This window comes from Gymnodraco acuticeps, unplaced genomic scaffold (genome assembly GCF_902827175.1).
Source record: "Gymnodraco acuticeps unplaced genomic scaffold, fGymAcu1.1, whole genome shotgun sequence".
Lineage (NCBI taxonomy): Eukaryota > Metazoa > Chordata > Actinopteri > Perciformes > Bathydraconidae > Gymnodraco > Gymnodraco acuticeps.
Window position 1 is genome coordinate 1,519,387 of NW_022989748.1, and position 21,155 is coordinate 1,540,541.

The window sequence follows — 21,155 nt, forward strand, 5'->3', positions numbered from 1 at the left end:
CCCAGCAGAGGGCCAGTTAATTCTGCACAAGAGCCGGGCCCCGGCAACGGCAAATATTTACAACCTTTATCATTCCCCGCGGTTTTTCTCTCGAGTAACAGCCCCCACCCCCTCCGCTGCCCCCCCCCCCCCCCCCAGCCCTGTAACCCGCTCCCTGCTCTGGAGATGGAGCCGTCTACGAGGCCTTTGTTTACAGTGAGAACAGCGGGGATATAAAACTCACATAAATATCACACGGCTCTCTCATCTACAGAGACGCCTGCTCTCTCTCTCCACACTGCGACCAGTGTTTGTGAGAGAATTCATAAAGGGCCCTAAGCTATTTGATTTACTATAATGTCCAGATACACTTTTGTACGTCACGTGAGAATGCAATAGTTTGGTTGACTTTTTTTTATGGAGACAACAAGTGTACTGTAACCTTTTTCCTGAGCGTTATATCAAGCAGAATATATATAAATGCTTCTCTGTCACATGAAGTGCTCCGCAAAGGTCACTTTGGGGTTGCCTGCAAAATGGAAAGTAGTTTAATTTAACTATGATTGAATTATTCCCAATTAGTTATGAAGGCTATTGTAATTATAGGTTACTGACCAATATTATTTCCCCACATGCAGCAAAGTGCTCAATAAATGGACAAATATTATCAAATTGTGGTCAGCTTAAGGGATTAAAATGTCTCATTTGGGATTTATAATTATTATCTTTTAGGTTTTCTGCCCCGAGACAAAGCTGTTTTTTTTTTTTGAAACACCTCATTTTAATGACATAATGAATGACCAGGAGCATGTTTCAGAAAACAGGATGATGTGTCTGTACTTGCAAACAGTGCAATGAGGCAGTAATGAAATAATGACACATGCATGCTGTAATTTCTCTCAGTTCAGATGGGAACCGAGCCCAACGAGATAACAAAGGACGACTCGAGGCCAGGACACGCTTGCCAAAGACTTCTGGACTACACACTGGCTTCACACTCACAACAACAACAACAAGGAATAAAAAGAAAAAAGGGCTGACCTGGTTGCTCTGCGGGCTGGACGGGTCGTATGACGGCACGTAGCTCTTCAGGGGATCGGAGGGGTTGAGGTGGGGCGGGTAGCGGATGGTGGTGTGCGAGAAGTAGGGCGATGGCGCCGGGGGCAGGATCGCCGAGGCCGAGAACTGCAGGGGCGAGTGTGGGGGGGGGCTCCTCGTCGATATAACTGCAAGAGAGGGAGATCCAGTGTGTGAGATGGAGCTAAGACAAAGCATTGATCTGAGAGGGTCAATGAACATAGATTATATCCACAGCGCTGGAGGAAAGAAATCACTGAAAACTGAATTTAATTAAATATATTATGTCAACAGATTTCACATAACTGTATTAGGTTAGATGAAAACAGTAAGATTCATACTAAATAGTCGGTTCAACTTAATATTATTGCTTTCAACCAACCTAATGCAGTTGTGTGAAATGTGTTGACACAATATATTGAATTAAAGTCAACGGTTCAGGTTTTCAGGAGTCAGCAGGAACTCACCACTGTGTCCTACACCTGTGAGGCCGGGGTGATGAGGCTGAGGGAAAGTGCTGAGTCGTGGCGAGGAGTCCTGCGGGGAGGTGGGGCTGAACAGCGGCTTCTCTGGCTTCTTCATGGTGGGAGAGGACATGTCTGCTGGTGGGAAACACACACACGAGGACGCGCAAAAACACATGAATGCACGCTCAAGGTCGCAAAATCTGGCTTATTTATTATTCAAATTCAAGGTGTTTGATCCTTTCTGGAGCAATTCGCAAAGGACAAGATGAGAGGAACTTCTGTGTTGTGTCTCACATTAAAAAATAAATAGAATGACTTTACTGGTGCACTAAGAGAAACATATTTTGTGTGCTGCTGGGAATTAATCAAAATGTCCCTGGAGTTACATGTCAAAAAGTGAATTTAGGTTAATATCAAGCAGAAATGACAAGGAATAAGTGTAACCAATGGTATATTTTGAAAATGACAAACTCCACAAACAGTCTAAATCTGTCATTATCTCGGAAGTCCTTACAAATCTGGACATCCCCAAGAAATATGAGTCCTGTGGAAACTGGGCTTTTGTCACGTCTAAGCAGACAATTAAATCCAGAGATCTGATGCTCAGTAAAGCAGCCGGTCGCTCAAATAGGATTTAGTAAATTTCGCAATCCTGTACAGAACATTACACTGAAACATCTGCTCGCCTCGGCCTTACACGGTTTCTGACAAGCTACTGTGATTCCCCGTGAACAATCCCAAATACATGATATGTAATATTTGTTTAGCTTTACAGACTGAAAGAATGCACACAAACTCTTCAAATGTTGCTTATTACTGCTGCTCCTCACTTTCATGAGCAATATGCTGCTGTCACAGATGTGCGGTTTTCAATTTTCCGTGGTGAGACTCGGCGTCTGAGGAGAACGTGATAACAAATAGACGCTGCTTCTTTTAGGAACATTCATCAAGAGCTTTTCTGCTCTGTCACAGATTCCTGGGGTGTATAACTTTCAAATCATCCATCTTTTTCCTCCCCGAAAGAAGTCAAATAAACCCTATTTCTGAGGCATTGTTAACCGCTCTCTCCTCCCAAAAACAGGGAAGGAACCACTCGAGTGACGGGAAGAGTCTCTCATTTCCAGAGAAAGGTGGCAGGAATTCTGGGGGATTTCCCACTCTGAGGTTGGAAGAGGATACAAGCTTAAGTGCTTTCATTTTTGTGTCAGAGGGAGAAATACCTCCCGAAGATTGATATCACTGCTTAATGTTTCCGTGTATAAAACTATTTTCTGCGGTGGAGGTGTTCAGCTATTTTCTCTCTGTTGTGCTAATTAAATCCTGGGGCTGCTCTGCCTCAGGAAATTAAACCGGTCGATTAATAACCAGAAATGAAACACTTTAAATAAAAACTGTTTAAACTTTCAATGGTTAATTTCATTTTAAATGTGTACCTAGAAATCCACGAGAGAAACTACTCCTTCCTCCTGAACGATCACATGTGAGAGAAGTGACCACTTGGCGCTTGGAGGAGGCCTCATATGGGTTTAATATCGCCCCACTTCTCATTTATTCTCTCTTGACAGAATAATGGGTGTCTTTGGAGAGTTTCCTACCCACTGCTTTCCCTTTCTCCTCGCCCCAGAGCGTCTAAGTTTACACAGAGCGATACACACAGGCCTTGTGCTGCATTTTCATGTTCCCACAATGGGCTGTGGTTCCAACGCAGCGATATGTGAATCAGCTGGTGTTTTCCTCTCAGCCTTCGTACTTATTACATTACAATTTAAAAGGATTGGAAGATAAATGTGGTAGAATATTTTAATTCTTACATTGGTGAAATTGAGTGTGGTTAGCAGAGTGTGGAGAGAAGTCAGCAGAGAGTGGGAATGATCCGGAAACACGGGACAGTGAGGCCTTAATTAAAAAGGGTGACGGGCTCTGCTCTGCACCAGGAGACGACGTAATGAGACGTGCGAGCCGTCCCGCGAGGGTCTCTCTCTCACATGCAGGACGGCTTGTTTTCTCTGCATCTCTACCTTTTCTCAAATCTAGTAAGCCCTGTGTGTGAGCTCATTAGATGAGCTTTATTTCTTATTCCCTTCTCACTAGTCCTCACAGTTGGCGTCAAAACTTCCCTGATGGGGAATTTCTCTCAAGTTCAGCCAAGATGTGTATCATGACTTCCTGATGAGACGTCACCTGACACGTTCGCCCTGAAGAGCTCTGCATCAGGGTTATAAATAGGGATTTCTCTAAAAAATCACATGGTGTTCAAGGGATTTGTATAAAGAAATCTGTTTTTACTTAGGCAACAATAGCAATATTAAAGTACAAAAGTAATGGCCGCAAAATATAGTTAAAGTACAAAAAGTTAAAGTACTTTTTGTGCTTGGTAGTCCTTTTGAGAATGATGTATATTAAATTACTGGGTTATGATTATTAATGTTGGGACAGCTGGGAGAGTTCAAGCTCATTTTAATAACATGATATACAGCAGGTTGGTATTTTAACCTATAATTACATGTTAATGTTTATTAATATACTTTATTAGCTATAAATCTGAAAGTTAAAAGTAACTAAAGCTGTCAAATAAGTGGAGAAAAAAGTGAAATGGCAATATGTACTTGAGTACTTATACTTCATGATTCCTCTGTATTCCGCCACTGTATGAAAGTAAAACTTTTTCTGTAAAGTTGATCAGTTTTAAAATAACCAGGGGTTACTCTTCAGACACGTGTTGTATTTCAGCTGGAACAGTGTGTTCTCGGGACGGACCGTGTGTTGTGGGATCCAATGTTTCCTTTGTGTGAGCGACAGGTGCGAGAGAATACAGATTTACATTCAGACAGCGGTTCAAATGGGTTTAAACATTTATACGAGTGCTGAAGCCTGGGGCTATCTCTGTCATGGCATGTATTTTAAGAGTTGAGCGGGTTCATGTGCAGAGAAACCAGATGCAGTTCATCCGCAGAGGAAGGGGTGGCGGCATTGATGTACAGTAGCTCATGACAAGGCAGAGAGCTAAAGACAGTTCAGCTGCTGTTAAAAGACAGCGCGAGGTGTTCTCTTTGATCAAATCTATTTGCATGTGTTGATGGTGAAGCAGATAATGCGTTCCTATCCCTCATTAATATCTGTCAACATGCTGCTGTGCGAAAGGGCTCTGAATGTTTGTGTTACTGTATGAATGTGATACAGCCTGTCAAAACTCCCTTAAGTAAATAAATGAGCTTAAACGTAACAAAAAAAAAGTTCACCTCCGTCTCTGTCGTGCCAGTTGGCCCGACTGCTGGCTGGAGAGCTGGGTGATGAGTAGAAGTCGGGTCCCGTCGGGCTCGTGTCCATGTTCTCATCCATGTTCACCGTTTTGGGCCTTTTGCTGTGGGACAAGGAGGAGTTGATATTTCAGTGTTGACTTCATTGTTTCAAGATTGCAAGATGGCGTCTAACACAAATCATACATTATAACAGAAACAAACCATGACTGATGAAAAGTGCTGCTTACTGTCTTTGTGTGGCCATACTCATCTATGTGTGTAAATATAAAACTTTGTACAGTATAAATATACTGCTACTTAGTTTTTTTATCATGGTGTAATTATGTGCTATTTCTTTTTTACTTATTATGTTTTTTATTATTAATAATGTCTGCCTACTTTGTTGTTTTTTAAATATGTAAATCTATTCTCTCAACTTAATCTGCACTATTTTTGAGCTGTTGTAATTATGGAAAGGAATAAAGGATTTCTGATTCTGAAAATAACTGAAACTGTGAAGCCCAAGATGTGTTCAGGTTTTTACAGGTGGTCCCTGATTTGTTGACAACACACGCTCAAAATAAATGTGAGCAGATTGGGGGATTTTCAGCCCAGCTTTAGGATGGATTATCAGTAATGACAAGCTTTGGGTTGACTAAATGTTAGCTTTGTCATAGTTTGAACGTTTTTCTTATATTTGTTCTGGAAAATGATGAAATAATTCAGTACTGTTGATTTGCAACAATGCTGTCACTGACTGATGAGTTTATATGTTTAGTGTGTCCAATGCTGTGTTGGTTGTAGAATACAATGGTAATTAAATATGTATATTATGTAATTAATATTTATAAAGCACCACCAGTCTTTGTGACATTAAAGCACTTTTACATATACAAATCAGCATTAACCCAATCACACACATTCATTAATAGTCCGAGGCTACAATATAAAAAAGGTACCATCTGTTCAGGGTAGCACACTATAAGGAGACATTTGAAGATAACTTTTGACTGCAGGGACTGGGAATCGAACCACCGACCATCAGAATAGAGGACAATCATGTTACCCCTGAGCCAAAGCTGCCTAATAGAATACTTTATTGCTTGTTTATAATGAATAAGACAGAATAAAAGGATAAGGAAAATAAATTGGAAACTGGTCGTTTCCCAATATAGCTGTAATAAACACTGCTATGAGTTATTATGGGAGTTTTTCCTCCTAACTTTTAAAAAGCTTTGCTGCTGTGACTGACCTGCCGGGCGGGGAGGACAGGGAGCGGTGCAGCCCCACGCTGGAGTTCAGGTCGTGGTAGTAGGGCTGGCTGGGCATGTCGGTCATGGAGAAGTTCACCGCAGCGCCGTGTATGATGGGCACTGCAGAGGACAAAGAGGGACAGTTAGTATGTAATCACTGCGGAGAAGGACTTCTGTGTCAGCACTGTTGTCTTTACTTTGCATCTAGAGACGCACAATTAATTGCACAATTAATTGCACCACAACGGCTTGACTGACTGTTATTGACGCTCTGTGTTTAGAGGCTATGTATCAAATTAAGCTCTCCCGATTTCACATTTAACTGTCTGACCATCACGAGCGTTTCTGCTGAGCTCTCCGATTCACAAGTCACCGCGTCCCCGAGCAGGAGGGACATCTTCTATCCAAAGTTTTCTGTCACTGCAGCTGTCCTTGGCTTGATAGCAACTTATTCAACCATCCCTTCTAAGAGTTTTCAGACCGATCAATGGTTTGGTTGACAGATCTGAGTGTCTCCACAAAGACTCATGCAAAAGCACGATTTTTAATATTGTGTTAAGTACAAATATGCTTATACATTGTTTAGAATTTGGCTATTTAAAAAATAAAATAAAACATAAACACGTGATATATGGAGAGAAAAAAAAGAGTCAAGTCTTATTTATGGAAGACACACTGATCACAACAGGCCATTTGTTCCTTATTATAGTAATGTGTGATGCATCAACAGTACATATGGGAAGATTCATTGATTAGTTGTAAGCTATTAGATTAATCGCCTGTTTAACAGATACATTAAAAAAGTAAAAAGATCGTTCGCTTTCTTTACACCTCTGTGACAGTAAACTGAATATGTTTGTGAACAAAACAAGACATTTAAGGCTGCATCTTGGGTTTTGGGAAACACTGATTGACATTTTGCGGTTTAAATCAAAGGTAGCATGAGCTTGGTGTGAAAACCAAATCATCAACAGCTCCTTCACTTGTATTCTCTCCGATCTAAAACTCAGAGGTTTCCCCCGCAGAGTGATTTACAGCGGTGAAAGTGTTGTTTTTCTCACTGCGGTCAAGGTGAGGGATATTGTTTCAAGGGAGGCCGGGCCCGTGTTTACAGAACAAAAGGAGTTCAGCACCATCCCCTCTCCCTGTGTGTCTGTGTGGCCTGCAGCTCCGGCGCTCGCTTGGTTTGGAGTCGATGAGAGGATGGAGTGTGTGGCGCCGTCTGTTGTGGTCTGAGGTTCACCACTGGCACGATCCCTCCGCCAGCCTCCGCCCTGGCAGCCCACTGCGGCCCTGGCAGAGGCCCCCACCCGCTGCCACCACACTGAGCTGTCTGTGGAAGAATGCATCCGGCCAGCGCTGAACACACCACCATTGTTTTTTTTACTCGAGGAGAGGATAACCCCAAACATCTCTGTGTGTGCAGCCTTCTCACTTCTTGGCTCGGCTTTTGCCACTTGGCTGCCCTGCTATGACTTTCTAGCAGCAAATGATGGTGCAAATAACCTGCCACACAATGCTTCATCACTACTGTCTCCACACATTCACATCAACAGATTTATTTGCCTGCGCTTGTCCACACTGACTAAATATCTCGCAGTGGAGGCTCCTGTTGCATTAATGAGTGTCCTCGCCGAAAGGCTGGATTGCGAGGCAGCCTTGAACCGCGGAGCGCCTTTGATGGACTTCAAAGAACGTCTCGGAGAGTCCGGAGAGGAGCGCGCTGACGGACGAGCGGCTGCTTAGATGTCTTCCCAGGGAGTGACCGGCTGAGTGAGTGACAATTCCTCTGTGTCCGTCGACCTTTTTAAAATTCCAGCTCCACTTCAGTCGGCTTCAGTGAAAAACAGGGGCTCGGTCACATGAGAGCAGGCATGGCAGCGCGGCGGCCATCTGGTCAGGGGGCGAATTAAACACTAAACAAAAACACGGGCTTTAAAGGGTATTCAGTCTGAGCATGGAAAAGGAGCAGGTTCCGCCTTTCAGAGCATGATGTATGGGAGCAGTAGGACGACCTGGTCTAGCTGCAGCAGCGGAGACACTTTGATACGGCAGGTAGACACACAACAAGGTCAGCTTTAGATACAGAGTGCTGTTCTGCAGCCATAAACATGTGAAACGCCAATTGACTACAATGAGGATTTCCCATGTAAAAAAACCCGGGAACAGGGAATATTTATTAGTCTTTATTTTTGGATGTTTGAGGGTAATTGAGCACAGGAGAGTTGAGGATTTGGACGATTTTGGTCATCACTTTAGGGCCAAAACTATCAAGTATTTTCATCAGCTAATGTCTTTTTTGGACTAATAATTTGGTGTTCAAAATAGTAAGAATTGCCATTGTCATAAATATTAAACAGATTGTGGAAAAATAGCAAACAGCAAAACAAATATGAATAAGCCAGTCATTCAGTCATTATTGAAACCAGCAGAACAGCAGGATATTGATTTTTAGAACAAAGCATTATGCATATGATTTTTTTTATGACCCTCTTATTGTAATATTTTGTTAGTTTGAATCTTATTCTGTCAATAACTTCATTGGTTATAATGCGGTTAATGGCAGCACAGCACATACCAAAGTCTGGACACTACAGAATATTACCTTTAAAATAACTCAATTTAAAAAAGCACCATAAGATTGGCACAAACCTAACTCGGGTCGGGTAAATCTAATGTAATAGTCTGTGGTGTAGACTGGCATTTAGTTGAGCTGCACTTCAGAGTTTCTGCACTAAACAGGACTCACACTATGGGACTGGAATAGACTTTAACACACAGACAGGTATGCTTCTCTTAAACACAAGTTATTGGGGGTGACTGGAGACTTTGTGCACCGCAGGCATGTTCTGAAGCACAGGAAAAACGCCACCTCGGGGGCCCTTGGAGAGGAGAGAACTGCTGCGAGAACAACCGTCTCGTGGACGTGTCTGTACAGATGCACACAGGCTCACACAGACGGCTGCGCAGTCAACAGACTGGACAAACTGGATCTGCCAGTGCAGTGTTACAGCACAGTAGTTCAGTAAATATACACAGGTTTGTAGAAAAGCTGTTAGCTACATATTCTGTACAAATAAAAACACTTTCAGTCTGGATTTAATTAAAAGAAAAGATTAAACGTTTCTCTGTGACCTGATTAGACCCCTGTGGGTGTGTACAGACTGTGTTTGATTGACATCTCCCTGACTCATATGATCTGGCTTGCACCTGTTAGGGCAGGGAAACTAACACCCTCGGCATTCTTGTCAGTACATAGACTTTGTTCTCCTCGCGCGATTCGCTCGTAGCTCCGCCCAGCTTCAATGTGAGCCGAGGGGGAATCAGTGGCAAGGAACACAATACCTGAAAACACCTGTGTGCGCAGGCTAAACACTTATAAACAACAAATAATAACTGTGTACTTACTTCTGGACACTCGCACCAGCTCTGCAACACTGAAGACTCCTGATTTGATGAAGCTGTCCTCCAAGTAGACTGTAGAAACAAACACAATTCATGCAATCATTATTATTATTATACTCAAATATATACAAAATTAAGAGTTGATGATTTATCCTCCATGCCACATATTTCTTTGAATGTGAACTCAACACAGTGATCAATATATCTATAAACCCTCTTTTTTTTAAACACTGAAGTAAACAAAATACTTATTTAACCACACTTTTCCCTTAAGCATAACCTTAAGTAGTCAAACATGGAAACAGACCACATTGAGACTGAAACCAATAAACAAAATCCTATATTTATATAAATATATTTAACATTTTAAAGCAAGAGGTATATGAAGTCATCAATTCGTCACAGACAAATACACAGTTATAGATCATGACACACAGGGACTCAGTCATACTGATAGTAAAAATAAAATCAGTTCATCAGTAGTTTCATGCTTTTCTTTATCGTCGTCTTTATTATTACTACCATGAGTTTTATGGACTTCAATGTGTTTTACGGAACAACAAATTTAGTTACTGTGCCTGTTTTTAAGTGTTTAAAGTGACAGTGTGGTGCGCAGCAGTACAGTACAGAGTGACAGGACAGGTGTGTGTGAGGGGGGGGAGGTGTTGACACTGCTGCTGAGAGGAAACCAGTGAGGGAGGCAGGCGCCGCTTATTTAATCAAATACACAAGCAAAACTTAACAACCGTCAGTGGACTTAGATACACTATCCCATCAACAAATATCCACCTTAAAGAGCCGTTTGCTGCAGTGTTTACATTAAAGCTTAGTTACTCGGTAATGTAATCCAATGTAAGCTTTGGAAGGCGCTTTGGAAACAAATTAAAGATTTGTTTTCCTCACACAGCCCAAAGAATGATAATGTATATTGTGTTGAAGCATCTCTTGTATGACCAGTGACACTCATCAGAGGCTGCAAGTCAAGTCAAACAGTCAGACAAGTTATTGACACCCAAATGACTTCTGGCTCTGCTTTGATGCGGTGCCAAAGTCGGTGTGGCAGTGCCAGAGAGATAGGCGGGCGGCTCCATTGGCACCTACAAAGCCTCATGCCTCCAGAGCGGTGCCACTGCTGAGGGGCCTCCAAGCCCTGAGTCATTGGCTCGCTAACATGTTTTCCTTGGCACCTGTATCGGCAGAACCTGCTCTTGAGGTAGACAACTAATTATACTTCTCAAACTCTTTTCATTCCAATATTGTGACGACAGAGCGCAGGTCAGTGCGGGGAACAACAGCGTCGCTGTGAGAGAGTATTCTTGGCAGCTGCTTCAACATGACACACTCAGCTACCAGCCAAAGGTGCAATGTGCTGTAAACTTTTCACTCTTTAGTTTCTTGGCCTTCAGGATGATGACGCTTCAAATGTAATCATCCGTGTTATTTCTCCTCGCTCCATTTAAAGTTAAGCTACGTCCTTAGCCAGCGGATGTCACACAGAAGTCAAAAAATCACTTATATCTGATTATTTACAACAAGTGTGTCAATTTTCTGAATGGTCCATTTTTTGCAGATGAATTGACTTAATCAGAATGAGCTGGTTTTGTGCTTTTACAAATTGCCGTTTGTCTATGGTTGTTGTTGGATCACATGGTGTGGAAAGCACCTAAGGCAGTACAGTACAGTTTCTCTTGATTGTTTTTGTTAAGTGAGGGTTTTGCTGCTTTATTTAAAGAAGGTAAGTTGTGGTGTGCATAGGGCGAGCTGCCGGGAACAATAGAGCGATGACAGGAGGGAGGAGGGCTGGTACTGTACATACCTGGAAGAGGGTTCTTGCCTTGCTCATTGTTACTGGGACTTCCTGACTGCTGCGAGTCTGCAAACACACAGAGAGATGAGGAGGGGGGCTTAGTAAAGCAAGAGGACAATAACATGCCATCTTACTGAAACACGGTTCTCTTGTCAGCATTGATTTGTTTCCCAAGATAACCTGGTTGAAGTATTTTAGAAATGTATTTGATCTCTCTTTTTTACAGTTTGTCAAACACCTTTGACCTACTAATCCTCCCTGAGGTTGTTTAAAAAGAAGAAATCACTTTTTTCCAACAAGACAAAGTGCATTTCAGGGCTTCCTGGGTGTCTTAATGTTTTCCTTATCTACCAGGCGAGCATACCCACTGTGCATTAAACAAGACAGTTTTGTTTGAACAGCATTATCATTAATGGGAAGAAAAAAAGCTCTCTGTCTGACACTCGATAGCTAAAAAGTTTTTACCGGCAGACCTCTGGGTAATTTTTCAAAGGGGCCGAGAGGGTGTTGGAAGGGGGGGGGGGACGCAGAATGTGTTCGGTCCCGCTGTGCAAGGTACGAGCACAGAACGTGGAGAGAGGACAGGAGGGGCGGGGGAACACAAGGAAACATGAGTGGAATTCTTTCCACCGGCATTGGTATGAGTCGGCCCGGACTGACGTCTTTTCCTCAGCAGTTCCTCCCCCATCAAACAACAGCAAGCGTTGGGAGACATCAACTTGCTGTTGTATGTTGGAAAGAATAACCCCAACATATCAAGGCCTCACAATCACACACCGAAATGCTGCCGTGCCAAACAGTCTGCGTGGACCCCCGTAATGACGGCCGAAGCCCCCACACGCCAATGAGAAGCAGCAGGGAGATTATCATCTACGCCTTAAATACGAGAGCCCAGATAAGAAGCTGGAGAAAGTGAACTCAGATACCCTCGCCGTGCATCAACACCCCCTTTTTCCTGCCGCAGCCCTCATGAGCAGCGTTACAGAGAGAAGGAAAGAAGAGGAGGGGGGGGGGGGTAGATGGAGGAGAACAAAGTTGAAAGATTTATTCTTGTTCTCTCTCTGTGTCTCTCTCTCTCGTTCCCCCTCTCCTAAATTTGACTATTAAACAGCCCTGCAAAAACAGAATGTTCTTGGCCGAAGCTCAACAATGACAAAGTAGGGAGGGAACGGGACCATACGTTAAGAAGAAAAAAAAATCCCCCTCTTCAGTATGCTTATATGTAAGAGTGGAGTTAAAAGTTACCGTCGCACAATCCGTGCTCTGATTCCTAAAAACACAAGCCAGACAAATGCTTTTGCAACACGTCGTTTTATGGATCTCTGGTAAATCTCATTTGCACACAGTTAGTTAGAGCTGCAGCTACTGATAACTCAATTTGTGATTGTTTCTGAGTCCTCAGAAATGCCAAAGTGATGAAAAATGTCCAAGAACTCAAGGTGACATTGTAAAATTGCTCATTCAAAACGTTTAAAACCTCATTATTAAATTATTAACATGAAAAGAGCGTCAAATATTCAAGTTTGAGAAGCTGGAACAACAGACTGATTGGCATTCATCTTAGCATTAGATGAAGTCAATCATCGGCCAATGACATACGTTTTCAGATCATCATACCAGTAATACAAATTGTTAACTGTTGACATCATTGTCTATTCTCAGGAAAGTTTGCCTTGCAGAAATAAGCAACTATTCTATTAAGTTGACCCCTACAGTACACACACACCACACACACACACACACACACACACACACACACACACACACACACACACACACACACACACACACACACACACACACACCACACACACACACACAACACACACACACACACACACACACACACACACACACACACACACACACACACACACACACACACACACACACACACACACACACACACACACACACACACACACACACACACACACACACACACACACACACACACACAGTATGTAAAGGAGCTTTTGTGGGCGAGCGGACGGTAGTGTGGATTTGGCACAGCACATGTCCATAAAGTGATTGCACGGAGCTCAGTGGCCTTGTCTCCTGTCTTCTCCGTCTCCGCCCCCCTCCCCATGCCACTTTCAGAGTCATCCATCAGTCTCGTTACGACTGCCAAGTCTACGCTCGCGCCCTGAGAAACTGCTGAGCGGGGAAGAAAGGAGCCAGAGGAGAGAAAAGAGCAACCAGAGAGTGGGGATGAGGTAAACGCCGGAGAAGGTGGTGAGGGGAGAGAGGGAGGTGGGAGAGGGTTCGTTTAGATCGGATCGGAGTTTCGTGTCTTTGGTTTGGTTTCTCTCATACTCCGAGGGCTGACATGACAAAAAGAGCAGATGGTGGTGGCAATTAGAGATCCCAGGCAGCATCTTCCAGCATGAGGCCCCACTGTCGCACCAGGAGAGACCACCTGGATGACTCAAGGTGGGACGCGAGCATATGGCGCATCTGCCAGGCCTGGAAACACCGCCCCTATTGCATTACATTTTACCTTTGACCCGGGAAGGGCAGCTCCACGCTCCTTCATCTTCTTTCAGCCTGATTACAATCGTTTAGATCAGTGCGCGCACATTTATCAGGCCGCAAGGGTGCTGATTATATCTGCTGAACACTTTATTTCACACCGTCACTCAACAGGTATTTCAATAAAGCCTCAATTAAAAGCACAAACAGGTCCAAGAAAGATAATTCTGGGTTGTAAAAAGCTGGATTTAAGTGCAGTTAAATAAAAAAATGCACTTCAGAAAGTGGTTTGAATAAAGTAAAGAAGCGGGGTATTCGGAGCCTGGTATCTGTATCTAAAAGGTGTCCTGTGCAAAGCCCTAGCCAATCCGATAGTCTTCAAATAAACAGTAGTGTAACCTGTAAATAAACAGTTGCGGTCGAGGAGGCTGGGCTTTGCCCCGGGAGCTTGGCAGGCCTGGATCACAGGGCCAGACACCACATACACACACGCCTTCTCTCACACACACACATACATAAACACGCACATACACACACGGCCCTTTTCCAAACAACATTTTTGGCACCCTCCGTCCCTGCCACTTGTTTAAATAAACAAACCGATTCATGAAGGAAGTGAAAAAACAGGGCCACGTATGAATCACATTATCTGCTGTTACTCGGCAAGAAAAAAAGTGTGGGCTTGTGGGTATTTTGTCCACGAGTTCTTACACCTTCTTGTCCGGTGGGATACTTATCATACCACTGTAACGATTAGGGCAATTAGGTGTAATGGCAACAGAAATCTGGCTCTGCAAGAAAAGTTTTTTCAGTGCTTGTGAGGTTCCTCCACGCCCAAGTGTGTTACTCGCCTGGCTTTTATAATCACTAAAACACTCGCACACACTCTCTCCCTAACCCACCCTCTCATATTTTGGCATCATACCGATTCTGTTCCCACTAAATTGCGGAACACACACACACACACACACACAGCGTGGATTAAATTAGCCACATAGTTTGGGAAACTTTTTTTTTTTCTGACAGCGGCGGTGCACGTTCCTTGCCCGCAAACACTTGCAGACACGTACAGATATCCTCCACAAAAAAACAGTGCGCACGCGCAACACACACACACACACCCTGCAGATGCATACCGCTGTCGACATTTCAGGAGGAGAAGCCTGTCTGGCAGCCATTTTATGCAGAGCGGGGTTCTGTGCACATGTATAGCACTCTGGCTGCCAGAGGCATGGGTCCCGAGCCAAGACGCATTTCAGCAGCCTCGGGAGGTGAGGGGAGGGGAGTGTGGAGGAGAGGGGTGGACTCCCGGAGAAGTAGGGAAACTGAGAGAGGGAGAAAATATCGACCTAATTACGGAGCAGCTCCAATGCGTAATGTTTCGACAATACAGCTGCTCCTGAGTAAATATTTGATGTGGCCGGGCAGACTTTCTGCTCAGTGTCCTCCTGCTTTTCTTTCCCTTCCTGCTGCAGGAGACCAGTTTGTTCTTGCTTGCACACACACAGAAAAATATGTGTGTGAAGCGCAGGGTCATGCAAGTCTTGACAGTAAATGGCCGTACATGTGCCCGTATGGAATGTGTGTGTACTTTGTCCCATGTCCTCCTCTGCTCCTGCTTTCTATCACTGGCAGCTCCGGCGATGACCTCACGCTGCTCGGCGGCTCCATAGCAGCAGAACCGGCTCTCTCACTATCTGCAACAGTATCCTTCCTCTATTGTCTCTTTTCATACATGCCTCTGTGTATATCTACCATTTAGTGTGTATGTGGAGATATCGTCTTATCACGTGTGTATCTTTTTTCAAATTTCCTCGTTTTTTAACATCTTTCTTTTAAAGTCCCCATGTATGTCGATGCTCTCCCCCCTTTGCCGCCTTTATTTGTTTGTAATGCCCCCTCTCTCTCTTTTTCTATCTCTTTGTCTCTTTATCTCTCTCTTCTCTGCCTCCCTCGCGCTTTGTTGTCTAAACAAAGTGGCCTTTATCAGGATGAGCTGCAACCCAAACAAGCCAAACAAAAGATATGGGCGAGGAAATCTGCCCGCAGAAGAGGGAGGATCTTATCGTGCCAGCCATTGTGTGCCAGCCTGCCAACTGGCGATGCCCCCCGCCGCCGACCCCTCCCCGCACACACACATGAGAGCCAAATTCTGGTATCTCAGCATGCCCCCCCCCCCCAACCCACCCGGACTCATGCATGGTATTCTGCAAAGGGTTGGCACCTGACCTGTCCAAAAGGAAAGTGATATTGACACAGAGGGTGAAGAGAAGACAAATGCTGCAGCCAAATGGACGCCATCTTGGGGTGGCATTGTCTCACAAGGAAGATTGCAGGAAAAGTAAAAGTACATGCCGCTTGCTACCGTTACTATTCATTATGAGTCATACTTTTGCACAGACAGAAAAGCATTATTCCACTCAACAAACTCTGACTGCGTTCCCTCAATGGAGCCTGCACACTGTGTGACACTCTAATGATTATCTCATAATTGAAACAAGGCAAATATTTCTTATTGGCTCAAAGGAGCACCTGGTAATCCGGATAGCTACCCTATCGAATGACAGGGAATGCAGGTACAGTAGGATGAGTTACACACACACACAAACACAGACCCACACACACTCAAAGGCGAGATAGAAAGTGAGAGGGGCAAAGTTGAAACGTCTGTGAGAACAATGACATTTTGCCTTCTTTTCTCTAAGCCAGACACCACAGACTTGTTCAATAGAGCAGGCGCACGCACACACACACACACACACACACACACACACACACACACACACACACACACACACACACACACACACACACACACACACACACACACACACACACACACACACACACACACACACACACACACACACACACACACACACACACACACACACACACACACACACACACACACACACACACACACACACACACCACACACACACACACACACACACACACACACACACACACACACACACACACACACACACACACACACACACACACACACACACACACACACACACACACACACACACACACACACACACACACACACACACACACACACACACACACACAGTAGGACTGTCAGGGTTTTGAGACTTATGGAATCAAGTGGGATCCGAGCCCAGACGGGAACAATGAGAAGCCATACAGTGTATGTGTGCGTGTTTGTGTGTGTGGTTGACTGCGTGTGACCGAGCTCACTTGTATCTGTCTGTGTGCGTGTGCATCCCTCGATGTGGGCACTGCCACCTCTGTGTGTGTGTATCATCAGTGTGTGTTTGTTTCTAATCGTTGCATACTAATGCCGATGAAGAGCGGGCCCTCTTATTCTCCGCCGAGTCTCTGTGCCTTCTCCTCAGTAAACTCTCACGGCGGTGAAAAGAGGAGAGCATTTTAACCGAGCCGGGAGGACAACAGGCTCCTCATTGAGGTCACCAAACAGTGTGGACGGGGAGGGAACGCATTCAGTGGCGAGTGGGCCTTGAACAAGGGACTGAATGGCCTGACGGATCATTAGCCACACCGGCCCGGGAGAGGAGAAGGAAGAACCGGGGCGAGCACAAAGGGATACACAACCACAAAACCAAGGATGCAGATGAGGGTTAACCCATCTAAATGCAACTTCCCCACCTTTTAATTTGGGAAATAAAGTTTACCCACCTCTACACGGACGCCTATACGGTGCATACACACAAAATGAAAAGCAGCTCTGAATGCTTGCGGTCTGATGCTGTGTGCGACGTGTACACACACACACACACACAGGCTGGTATACAGTGTGCGCACAAACAGGGGCACACACACCCGGCATCCTGCAGCGAGCTGATCTGGGCTGTACATGTGTGAAGCAGACAAACACAACACACAGTGGCTCATCTGTCCCATGAAAAATGAGCAGGCTGGCCTCCAGTCAGCACACTGCGGCCCACTTAATGTCCCCACCTCCGCCCACTCTCTCTCTGTTTGTCCTTTTCTCACAATGTGGCTTTTCCTTTTGCTGTTTTATGACACTCTTTGTTTTTCTTTTCCTCTTTCAGTATCCCTTTTTATTCCTTCTGTTCCGACCCTCCAAGCATGCTGCCCAAATGTTTTATCTCCTTTGTGGCACCTGGCGCCATCCATTGCATCAAGTGTTGCAGATATATCCATAAAAGATTAGCACAACTCTTTGTGCTCACACAATCACTTAGTGAATCGACGGGAAATCAATCCCCAACAATGATCTTCTGAAGTCATTCATTATGCAGAAGTTTCAAACGTTGTCTCCCTTGTAAATTGGGATATTTGTGTTTAACTATTTCAGTACATTTTATGGACTAAAAATCAAATAGACGTATTGAAAAAATATCAAAAGATTCACTGATCATTCAAATGATTGCTAAGATGTAGGCCTTAAAATAGTTTACACTTACAAAGAACGCATAAATTAGCTGATTTCCCGAAAGTGTGGTCTCATCATTCACAAGTTTAATCAGCGTCAAGTCTAGCCTGTGAGAAAAAGAACTTTGCATCTGCGCTGAAACAATGGGCCCATCAATGGCTAGCCCCGGCATCTTTTTGGTATGCACCAAACAAACAATTAGCTTTGTTGGGGCGTAATTGACTGGCAGGACCGGGTGGCATTTACATTCGCCCGCTGTTGCCACCCTGCCATTCGATATAAAAGAATAGGTCCATACGAGGGTGGAAGGTTGGCCACATCTCTCTGGTTGGAAGACACCGCTCTTTTTTAACGGTGGCAAACTTCCAAGCAGGAGCAGTTTTTTATGCACGGCTGTGCAGGAAGGGAGGGTGCGTTGAGGACGAGACTATAGATTTAATTATGCATGCATGTTTTCTCATTCATTGTAGTGGTGGGAAGGGGAGAGGCAGAGGGTGAGGGGTGTGTGGTGGGAGGGTTGGAGGGGGGGAGACAGACCAATGACATTCCGTCGTTGTAGTCCTCCTCCTACATACACACACAAACACATACACACACACACAAGGAGCAGTCTGGGAGCGAGCCGCTATAGGCTAATGAGGTGACACTCACCGTCTGGAGACTAGCCAAAACAGTCCATTAACTCCTAGCCAGTAGTTAAGAGGAGAAGAAGGAGAAAGGTGGTGGTGGGGAGGGTGGTGAGGAGAAAGGAGAAGGCGGATGAGAGGGGGGGGGGGGGTCAAGCGGGTGAGGTAGACGGCTAGCCCATGGGTTGGTGGGCGGAGCATATGAGGGGGGGGAGAAAAAAAAAAGTCTGAAGTCTTTCAGGATGTGAGGGTGGGGGGTATTTCTGCAGTTTTGTAGTTGTGAATGAATCAGCGGGGAGGCTGGTAGAGGGGGGGGCTGTGCACGAGCGTTCACTGTCGGCGATTATGCTCTGTGGAGGCAGCTCTTCAGGAGAAGTAAGGCTGTGTGATGGAGGAGGAGAGGTGGTGGGGTGGGCGCGCGAGGGAGAGAGGGGGACAAGGGAGATAGATCCAAAACCCCCCAGTCAGGCAGACAGACCTTTGACAGAGGAGCTCTGTGATTCGCCTCTTTCATCTTCAGAACCCCCCCATCCAGTCGGATAATTATGAGACAAATGCACAGGACCCCTGCTGCTTGAGTGGCAATGGGCATGGGAGGCCAGAAACACAGAGAGAGGGTTCAAACCTGCACGTCTCGACCGGTCTGCGGGGAGGGGGGGGGGGGGGAGGGAATGAGAGATGGCGGGGGTGTTTAGGGGTCTGGGAAATTCCCCACTCTCCCAAGAGAGACACGTTGGCCCACAGATCATAGTTCAGGGACGGCCTGGTTGTGATACTAGCGAGGCTAAAACTGGCTTAAGCCAACAACCTTCTTTCAACTTCCACACACTCACATCCAGTTAATGAATACTGTATAGTTTGGATTTTCAAACGCACCTTTCTGAAAAACATCTGAAATATGCTCCCTGATCTCTGCGCTCAGTTGAGTCTGAGCCAACATGTTGTTTTATTAATGTATTTGATGGTGCTCTGGTCTGCGCTGATAAGAGAGCATAGTCAGGGACAGCTATGGTACCTACATGTTTATCTCACACCAAGCACACTTAGACCCTGGCGGCCTCAAGCAAACACATTGTACAAATTCCAATGAGAATCAAATCTGTAAAACCACTTTGAATTCAAAAGGGACCTTTGTGAAAATAACTCAAAATGTTGTGGAAATATGAAAGCAGATTGTACAAGCAATGCATACTTTTTCTGCCAAAGTCAGTTCATTTGAGGCCTGTGTAATGTGTCTGAGGCCTCAGCCAGTGATGTGTCAATGATTGTCAGCGCTCACGACGGCGTCTGGCCTCAGCCAAGAGGAGTTCCCACTGGCGAGAGCGGCAGGCCGAGCCAGGGCGACTGGGTGCTCCCTCTCAGGGCAAATGGCTCTCCTCCAGCTGGGCGAGAGGCCACCGAGGATCCCTGCCACCCATTGCCACTGTTTGCACTTCCCAGGCTCTGCCAAACGAGCGGCGGGAAAGCGCACACAAACACACGCGCGCACACACCTTGGAAGGAATTATCCGATCATAGAATGCCACCACATCTAAGACCAGATCTTGGCCCAAAACAGACAAAGAAAACAGAGCGTGCACTCATTCAGACGATTTTGCTGGCACTGCTCCCCTGGAACGGGACATAGGGTGGAGAAGGGGATGGAGGAGAAGCAACCACAGAGTTTAATGTGTCATTACAAGCATTAAAACAGACTACTGACATTGCCAACAGATGTCGAGCCAGTTTATTTTTGCCATTACAACTCCAGTAGGGAATGAAGCGGCAGGTGCAAATGAACAGTCATGTAGCTTTATTCTTTACTACTGCTGCATCATCGTTTCTCCTGATCTGATATTCAGATATGGAGGGGCTGGTTATCAATACTGTTCTGATACTGGTACGAGTATCACAAGTGCCACAGATACAGCCTAAAACCCTGAATTAGGTATCCAAAGATCCAATATTACGTTTTTATATCAGCTCATTAACCCTAAGGGAACAACATCACATGTTTGCGTGTACCCAATCCTACATGTGGATTTTATTTGGACGGTACCTTCTGGCAAGGTGTAGACTGATTGTAGACTCGGCTCTAATAATGCCCACACCTTTCTGAACGTTCTACTCCCAATAGTGCAGTAATGACAGAAAGATGTTTTAACTCTTTCAGGCGTATGCTATTCAGAAGCAGCAGGCCGATGGAGGAGCTTGTTGGTAGTTTAAATGCCGGCTGCCTGCCGCATGGCCAGTAAAACCCCTCCTTTCCTGTTAATGAGCTTGGAGACTGAGGCCCCCAGTCGGAGCTGGCCCGAATCAAAGCATCTGTGGGGATGGAGGCTGGGGGGCAACAGGGTTTGTTGAGGGAGTGGGGTTCGGGTGTCTGCACTGGCACAAGACCAGGGAGTGAAGCTTGCAGGGCAACAAGGACATTATGGAAGTCATTTCCCAGGCTCTT

At 45.1% G+C, this 21,155-nt stretch overlaps 1 protein-coding gene across 11 annotated transcripts in view; it reads right to left on the reverse strand.

Annotated features, from left to right (window-relative positions):
• Positions 1-21,155, reverse strand: part of LOC117552454 (nuclear factor 1 B-type-like) — a 69,419-nt gene that overhangs the window by 17,386 nt on the left and 30,878 nt on the right. For 5 of the 11 annotated variants that reach the window (XM_034226093.1, XM_034225922.1, XM_034226561.1 and 2 more), the window contains exons 3-8: positions 11,237-11,293; positions 9,424-9,492; positions 6,015-6,135; positions 4,763-4,884; positions 1,524-1,658; positions 1,021-1,205 (exon numbers count right to left, since the gene is read on the reverse strand). In XM_034226093.1, the coding sequence (XP_034081984.1) occupies positions 1,021-1,205; positions 1,524-1,658; positions 4,763-4,884; positions 6,015-6,135; positions 9,424-9,492; positions 11,237-11,293 (689 nt within the window). The remainder of the gene's footprint in view (positions 1-1,020; positions 1,206-1,523; positions 1,659-4,762; positions 4,885-6,014; positions 6,136-9,423; positions 9,493-11,236; positions 11,294-21,155) is intronic. The other 6 variants (XM_034226166.1, XM_034226016.1, XM_034226633.1 and 3 more) reach the window with 3 other exon arrangements.